Source organism: Triticum dicoccoides, chromosome 7B (genome assembly GCF_002162155.2).
Source record: "Triticum dicoccoides isolate Atlit2015 ecotype Zavitan chromosome 7B, WEW_v2.0, whole genome shotgun sequence".
NCBI classification, from domain to species: domain Eukaryota; kingdom Viridiplantae; phylum Streptophyta; class Magnoliopsida; order Poales; family Poaceae; genus Triticum; species Triticum dicoccoides.
The window spans coordinates 181,945,888-181,954,894 of NC_041393.1; the positions used below are offsets into that span (position 1 = coordinate 181,945,888).

At 43.2% G+C, this 9,007-nt stretch overlaps 1 protein-coding gene across 1 annotated transcript; it reads left to right on the top strand.

The window, feature by feature from the left end:
• Positions 1–207: 207 nt before the first annotated feature.
• On the top strand, positions 208–4,054 carry LOC119339872 (sulfofructose kinase-like). The gene is made up of 10 exons (XM_037611775.1): positions 208–521; positions 618–692; positions 836–888; positions 1,062–1,212; positions 1,490–1,600; positions 1,881–2,007; positions 2,153–2,253; positions 2,979–3,117; positions 3,582–3,634; positions 3,725–4,054. The coding sequence occupies exons 1-10, from the start codon at positions 222–224 to the stop codon at positions 3,797–3,799; spliced, it is 1,185 nt and encodes a 394-aa protein (XP_037467672.1). The 5' UTR covers positions 208–221; the 3' UTR covers positions 3,800–4,054.
• The last annotated feature ends 4,953 nt before the right edge of the window (positions 4,055–9,007 follow it).

Genomic DNA, 9,007 nt, shown 5'->3' on the forward strand with positions numbered 1-9,007 from the left:
TTCAAGATATAAAATGTTTTGAATCAACGAATCTAAAAAAAAAACTCCAGCTTCAGCGCCAAAAAAGGTGGAGTGGGCTGACCCGGTGAATCCATGTGATGTCCGGCCTGCCTTATCCGCAAGTTGGTTTGTGTTTATGGAAGATGGTTTCGCTTGGACCTCTCATCGCCGTCAAGTTGACTTGTTTGATATAGTTTCCATAAAGAAAGGAAAAAAGAAAAATGATGCTGACGCTGCTGCACATCCCTCCACTTCCGATCAATCCTCCTTCCTCTCCTCCTCCCCGCCGGCGCCGCTGCCCACCTCCCATGGCCGCCTTCGCCTCCGCCCCCCAGCAATCCAAGCCCCTCGTGCTCGGCTGCGGCGCCGTCTCCGTGGACTACCTCGCCACCGTCGCCTCTTTCCCCAACCCCGACGACAAGATCCGCAGCCTCGCGCTCAAGGTCGAGGGAGGTGGCAACGCCGGCAACGCCCTCACCGGAGCCGCTCGCCTGGGCCTCAGCCCAAGGATTATATCCAAGGTAAAGGCCGCACCCGTCCTTCACTATCACCACCTGCCTAGTTCCTTCGCTCGACATCACCCCACTGCTCACTCCTTGCTCTTACTTCTAGAGTAGGCGTCCAATGATGCACTGGGAAAAAACATTCTCAAGGAGCTGCAAGACGACGGAGTAGACACTTCCTATATGACGGTATAATACGTAATGCAGTATTGTAATTGGCTTACTCCATTATTCCATTCCCATATCATGGTCCTTTGTTTTATCATAGCAGCAGCATTCATCCATCCTAATCCTACTTCCTTTATATGGCTAAATATATCTTCGTACTCCAGATAGCAGATGAGGGGAATTCACCGTTCACCTATATAATCGTCGATAACCAGACGTGAGTGACAAATCCAAAGAACAAACTGTGCTGTTGTTGTCCTGTTTTTATACAAGTGATCTTCATTCTCGTATTCCTTACCACTCTGTTTTGCAAATGACGATGTTACTACAGATATAGGCACGAGTATTTTGCTCCTTACCATTGTTTTATTCCCCCTTTTTCGTTTTCAGGAAAACTCGTACTTGCATACACACTCCTGGTTATCCCCCAATGAAGCCTGAGGAGCTCACAAAGGAAAACTTGTTGGCTGCTTTACATGGCGTAGACATGGTGTATTTTGATGTTAGACTGCACGAGACTGCTTTGCTTGTTGCAGAAGAGGTAACATTTTCCTGCCTCAACATAACATTTCATCTTATTATAGGCATTTTAAACATGAGTGCATACATAATATTCGACTTCACTTCCATACATTGATGATCAGCCAATAATATCAGAAACAAAAGTCTTGTGTTATGTCTGAATGTCGGCATGTCGCACAAAAATCAACCCATAACTTCCTCTGTCTTAATGTTGCAATTTTTTTTCTGTTCTTGTTTTCTCTCTCATCACATTGTTGTTGAGATTTATCTTCGTTTATGGGATCAATCCAGTGCAGGCAAGCCAAAGAAAAATTCCTATTTTGGTCGACGCAGAGAAAAAGCGGGAGGGATTGGATGACCTTCTGAATTTTGCATCATATGTTGTATGCTCTGCAAAATTTCCTCAGGTGAGTTTTTTTGTTTCCAACGACAACAGAGTAAGCTCTGCTACATTATGTTGTATGCTGTAACTGTACCTACGCATCTTTAATTATTTACTACATTACCTTAGTCAAGGAGTTTGATGTTTTGATAAGCTTCTGTGGATATCTTTTGTTTGATGGTTATTCCTTAGCACAATTGATTAAAGTCATTTGAGCAGCAAGGCTTACCTAATCACCTTGTTCAGCATCTGAGATCCCTAGTATTCCTATAGTTATATTCTTTTCGCCTAATCTTAATATGCAGGCCTGGACAGGAGCCTCATCGACACCAGTTGCTTTGGTACACATGCTTCTAAGGTTACCTAATCTCAAGTTCGTTATTGTAACCCGGGGAGAAAAAGGTTGCTTAATGCTTGAAAGAAGTATGACAGGTGAGTTTATTGTAGTTCTCCGTGTCAATTTTAGCTAAGCATTTCACAAAAAACAAACACCTAGGATGTGCATTTTGCTTACAAGGGATCTGATGGTGATTCCTTTTGATATAAAGAAACATATAATGGACAACTCAACTTGCAGATGCTTCTGAGACTGAGGAAACCGATGTAGAGGATCTGCTAGAATCTTTAGAGCAGAAAGTCGATTTGAGTTCTAGCATGGCAAAATGCGTTGCTTCCAAGGTATGCTATCTTTTTGTGGGTGTCTGCTTGCAATAATTCTTGAATATGAAATTGAAGATCTTTAGCTTGATCAAAGTAATAAACATAAACCTTGCAAAAAGGGTTCACAATAAAGAAAAAATGGAAAATGCATGTCTTATTTTAGTATGTTGAATTGTCTGTACTTTCTAAAATATATGAATAAAGTGTATATGGTGGAGCGGGGCCTGGACTATCAAAGACAGTATTCTATAATTATATTGGTTTATGGTATAGCCTAGTCTCCAAAGAAAATTCCCTACATGTCTTATCCTTTAAGCTCTAAAGATGTACATTTTCAGTTTTCGCTCATTAGAAGCTTATCTGATTGCACGAAACATTTCAGGTGTTCTCTGACTTTATTAGTAGCTCGTCATTTGAATTTGATTGTTTTAGATAAAGATTTTGAAGTAAAATAAAGAAAACAATGCAAATATATATCCACAAATAATAATAACAGAAATCTATTGCTATTTAGTTATAAATAAATATAATTTGTAAGAAATGAACCCACAAAAGAATTGTTCCGCGGTCTAAAGTTCCTTTCTCTGACGTACCTTATTTGTTTGTAGTTTTCAGGGTGTATTTGCTACCTTTTTTAGTTACTAGCTTGGACGCTAACTTATGATACCGTGTGCTTCTTTTATAAATCCAGCTTATAAGATTCGAATTCATACTTACTGTTTTTCATTTGTCTGCTTCTGTAGTCAAATTTGAGAATAAGTGCAGATGGCGTTGGCTCGATGAGTGGCAGGTTACTTTTGGGTACAGCTGAAGCTATACCCTCTGAAGAGCTCATAGATACAACTGGTGCAGGTGATGCATTCATTGGAGCCGTTCTATATGGTAAGTATACAACTTCTTAAATGTTTTAACTTCTGGATGGTAAGGGTAGTAGGTGATACAGAGCTCAGGCGGTGAGGCCCCTTTGATTGAAAATAAGTATATGACTTGTTTTTTATGCTAAACAACAGCAATATGTGTTCATTTTCATCATTTATGTTAGCGGGTCTTGTAATCTTTAATCGGACATATGTTGCGGTAAACGATACGCTTCCATATGCCATGTCCTCGTATTCACATAATTTGTACTGCCAAAAGTGTTGAAGGTCTGATCATACTTGATGTGGCAAAGAGTAAGGAATAGTAGATCCCCCCAAAAAACGCATACCTCGGTGCTATTGTATCTGATTTCCTTATTCATATGTCTTTGAGATTTTGAACTGGAGGCATTTTTTCTTTGTTATGAATTGTGACTGATGACCGCTGAGAGGTTTTCGATGAGCTGATTCATTGTGCCTTTTGATTAGGTTTATGCACCGGCATGCCAGTTGAGAAGATGCTACCTTTCGCAGCACAAGTGGTAAGGCCTGCTGCATTTGACTACTACTAGTATTGTATTACGGGCGAAAATGAAATGGTAATGGTGTGTGCATTTGTATTTGATTTGCAGGCTGCTTGCGGCTGCAGAGCTTTGGGGGCCAGGACTGGTCTTCCTCATCTAACGGACCCGCGCCTGTCTCTCTAGTATCCGCGTACTAGCCCTCGGATCAATTTCTGTTTCCTTGCTGTCTGTGGCCGTGGACCTAAATAATCTGATTCTGGTGCAGTAATGCCTTTGGAAATCCTGGCTTGCTTTTATTGTGAAAATTGTGGCAATCGAGACTTTACAAGGGGATACATTTTTCTTCACAAACCCTTGATATATACTCATAGTGGCTTCCATACCTATCTCCTGGTATGATGAAGTCCCCGCAAGCTTCTAGCTGTTTTGGCTCTTGTACACATTTTTTGACCCAGAAACGGTAGAACAATCGTTCTATGGTATTTTCATTAAAATAAGTATATACTACCTCAGTTGCTAAAACGTCATCTATTATGATATGGAGAGAGTATATGCAAAAGCCAAACGAAAGAAAAAATGAAGAATTTTTTTTTTACAAAGCCTCTTTGCCTATCCAATGCCAGTTCTTGCAAACACCATGATTAAAAAGACTTGGTCTCAACTAATATGGGCTGTAATCCACTCTTTAAAAGCACCTGCAAATTTAGGCTTAATCCTGTGAGTGAGAAGTAGTAGATCTTGTCTAAGGGAGAAGCACCAAGAGTTCAAATTAGGTAACTGATGTTTAAAGATTCATCCATTCCTTGCATCCAAACATGCCAACTTCCCATGATGATGATTATTAAAGCAATTTTCTTTGCGAATACACAAAGATTGCGTATCATTCTAATGATAGAAGAAGTTAGAGTGAGTATAAGAGGCGGTACACCACATGGCACATACGCAAGAGGCATGAATATGATGCCCGAAGCAGAGAGAGATGAGATGCTCAACCCAAACAGAACAAAACTAAACTAAACTCACCATCCTAAGAAGCAACCCAAACCAACAATTAGACGACTAACATCTTCAAATCTAGAACCAAGGACGCCACGAGCAAATAAGACAATGCCTTCACGAAGGAGAACGACGCCGTGAAGGCGTTGTCCTGTTTAGTTTAACACAGGTAAACTCGCCATAATTGAAGTGGGGTTTTCCTTGGTCAAAAGGTACTTTAAACTTGGAACGAGTATGAAGAGATTACCGAGACGTTTTTTTTTTTGAGTTTTTTGGTGGCCAATCATTGAAAATGTGACATCATTTTTTATTTTTAAGGAAAATGTTTTCAATCGGCCGGCCGTGCGCTCACCATGGGATACTATTTTGACGCTTATAGACAATTTTCTTCAAGTGTGACGATGTTAGGTAAATTCATCATGTGGACATAAGGTGGGATTAACCATCCGTACGCACGTAACCAAACAACCGACCATTGCATTTGGAGAGCAGAGATTTATAACTAAACACCATGCATTTGTTTTCCTCGGTTTGGTAACTGAATGCAGAACATAGCCTAGAGGTTGTTTTTCCTTGGCTAAGCTCCACCGAGTCAGCTTCACCGAAAATAGAAAAATGACGCGAGTAATTAAACAGGCCCATAATGCACACAATTAGCAAAGGACATAAGCAACTCAACGCATGATCTTCAGAGGGCGAGCTCCACGAGCTCGGTATAATCAAAAAACATATTTAAATAAAAAAAATAAAGAAAACCGGAAACTTGTATGTGTTTAGTACTGATTTATAAAAAATGTTTGAAAAATATTGTGATTTATAGGCTGTACAAAGAAAAGCAAAATTCCGCTGCAATAAAAAAAATCGGCTCATTTGGAAATACATATTTTTTTCTGTATGCCACATGTAAAAATATAATGTTATAAAATTTTGAACGTACGCAGTATACATGTGTATTTGTACTCACATTTTTTGGATTTTTCTTTTGCTGTGGAAAATGGTATTTTAATACTAGGCTCTTTTTTTAGAAACACCTATAACTTTATACATACTCATAACAGTTGCAAGTACACTGATTTTGACGTAAAATCCAAAAAATATACAAAGTAACTTCTATAACTAAGAATTACAATGAAATCTCTTGAGAACACCTTCTTCGCTGTACAATTTCTGCTCGAAGAAATACTCTAAAGACTTCGCTAAAGATGCTACAATTGGACCGGAGCAACGATGTTGTCACTCTTTCACCCGCACAAACATTTCCAATAATGGTTTTTGAAAGCGCCTTGAGTCCCCCATCCAAAGAGATGGAAAGCCATGATCGATAAACGTACTTGGGCCGGAATGATCCCTAGAAGTGCAGGCCATCGCATCACTATCTTCACCATGGTGTCGATGAAAGATCTCACCTATAAAGAATCAGACTAAAAAAAGAGCTATCGGATCTGCGATGATAGAAAACTCTCTTAACCTCATGGCACCATAAAAAGGATGAGAGAACATTTATTCTCACAAACTATGGTGATCACTAGACATTAACGAAGGACATAAAGGTCTTAAAGATCTAAGGTCCCCCACCTCGCAGTGCCAAGATGTCAGCTGGAGGCGAGGGGACCTAAATTTCTCGGATGATGGCGACGACGGCGGCACGAGAAAACCCTAGCAGACGAACTAATACTAGGCTCTTAGGCGAACCAATCTGCTATTAGATGCTTAGGAGGACAGTGGTATCTCCGACCCACCAAAATTCAAGTTCTAGACTTAACATTGATGTTCGCATTTTTTTTAAAATTTATCTCGGACCTTTTTTTTTAGAGAGAACGTCGGGTTTATTGATCAAGCAACAAATTTACATAGAGTCTCCCGGATGCAATCCGGAGCAGAAAGAAAAACACAAAGACTAGACGAGTTCAAACTAGATCTAGCTAAGATATGAGCTAAAACATTGTACTGCCGACGAACATGTTGGAAAGCCACAGAGGAAAGGCCATTAGCCAAATCTTTGACATCTGCAAGAATGGATCCAACCACCGAGTGATCCCTGGCAGGAGAGTGCAAGCGCTGCACCACAGAGAGACAGTCCGTGTTGAAGATAACATCATCAAAACCCATCTCCCGAGCAAGCTTGACGGCACGCCGGAGAGCAAAAGCTTCAGCCACTTCTGGAGATAGCACACCCCTCATGGGTTCAGAACAAGCGGCAACACAAGCACCTTCATGGTTTAGCACCACCACCCCTAAACCAGATTTCTGCCCTTCCTCAGACACCGCAGCATCCGAAAAGGCCACCACTGAACCCTGCGGCGGTGGAGCCCAACTGCACTCTGAAGACGGAATCCCACGCCCGGAAATAGGGACTGGTTTGTAGAGATGTTGGAAAATCAGATCAATATATACCTTGGCCCTGGACGCCGTAGAAGCCGGCGCCGATGGCACCGGTGCATTCCTCGCCTCGTTCCTCGCCTCCCATATATGCCATAAAGCGATGGTGACAATCGTCGCTTCCTTGTCAGAGCAGCCAGCCAGGGTGTCGAAAAGCCACTGCCTGGGGGAAGAGAAGGACGACCGGCGGAGGCTAATGCAGAAGGAGTCCTTGAGCGCGTCCCACACCGCGCGGGCGTGAGGACAGAACAGCAGGGCGTGTTGCACACTCTCCGGCCGAGCGCAGAAGCAGTAGTCCGTCCTGGCAGGGACATGGCGCCGCCGCAATTGTTCCCCAGACGGGAGGCAGTCGTGAGCCAAACGCCACAAAACGATCTTCACCTTGTTGGGTACTTTGACACGCCATAAGGATTGCCACAAGCCCACAACTTCTCCTCGTCCGGCCAGCTCGAGCCTTGGCCGAGGCCATTCCTGCTCCTAGCATTCAGAAAACTGTTAGTTCGTGCCATATTGTAAGCAGATTTGACAGTGTAAACACCAAGCTTCGTGAAAGGCCATCGAGGGAAATCATTCCCACCACTCCTGGCAATCGGGATTTGCAAGATGTCATCCGCCACTCTATCAGGGAAGAATGCTCTGACAGTGTCCGCGTCCCACTCCCCCCTTTCCTCCCGCATAAGGCAATGGACCGTAGCAGAGGGCGGAATAGGCGACAGGGGCTGCAGCACACCCGGAGGCGTAGACGGAATCCAGTGATCCGACAGAATTTTTGTGTCCCGTCCGTTGCCAATACCCCATTGAACCCCTCTCTTCAACAAGTCCCTGCCATGAATAATACCACGCCAGGTAGCCGAAGCAGACCGGGGCACGGAGGCATTCCAGAAGTTTCCATTTGGGTAATATCTGCCTTTCAGTACACGGGCGCACATCGAACCTGGTTCAGAAAGAAGCCTCCATCCTTGTTTACCAAGAAGAGCCTGATTGAACAACGCCATATCACGAAAACCCATACCCCCGAGAGACTTAGGGGCTGTCAACCATGACCAGGAACGCCAGTGCATTTTCTTCTTTCCATCCTCTCTACCCCACCACTGATCGGAGACAATCTGCTTGAATTTTTCACAGGTTGCAACCGGAAGGCGAAAGCAGCTCGAGACAAAGGTTGGAATAGCCTGTGTGATAGATTTCAGCAACGTCTCATTCCCAGCCCTTGACAACGGCCGATCTGACCACCCAAAAATATTCTGCCAGGCTCTGTCCATTAAGAATTTGAAGGTGCTGGTGGGTGAGTTACCAACCTCCGTAGACATGCCCAAGTAAGAATCGTGAAAAGTCTCATTGAAAATCCCCAGCTGGTTTTTAACTCTGTTTTTGACCTCCTCCGGGCAGTGTCGACCAAAAAAGATAGAGGACTTTTCCTTGTTGATGGCCTGACCAGAACCTTCACAATACAAGGATAATACCGAATCCAATGAGTGCACACTACGTTGATCGCTCTTGGCAAAGAAGATGCTATCGTCCGCAAATAAGAGGTGTGAGATAGGAGGGCCTTGCCGGCCGTTTTTGATTCCATGTAGCTCGCCACAACACTCCTTCTGGAATAGCAGACTAGACAAACCTTCAGTACACAAGAGGAACAAGTAGGGACTAATTGGGTCCCCTTGGCGGATGCCTTGAAAGGGTACCACCGGATCAGTGAGTTCAACATTGACTCGAACAGCATAACGGACGTTGGTGACACATCTCATAACAATGTCAATCCACGCAGGAGCAAAACCTAACTTGGCCAAGCAAGCATGCAAGTAGCTCCACTCCACCCGATCATAAGTGTAAGGGCATATTTATCCCTCAGGTGTTTTGATGATTGATGACAATGCATTTGCGGACTAATCGTGTGCCTTGAGTTTCTCAGATTATTCATCTCTAGGCACGAGACGATTCGGTGCCCCTCAGAGACTATTGAAGTCGGCGTTGTTCTACGTTTCTCTTTGGTGGATTTGAGTCGTAGGAGAGCCG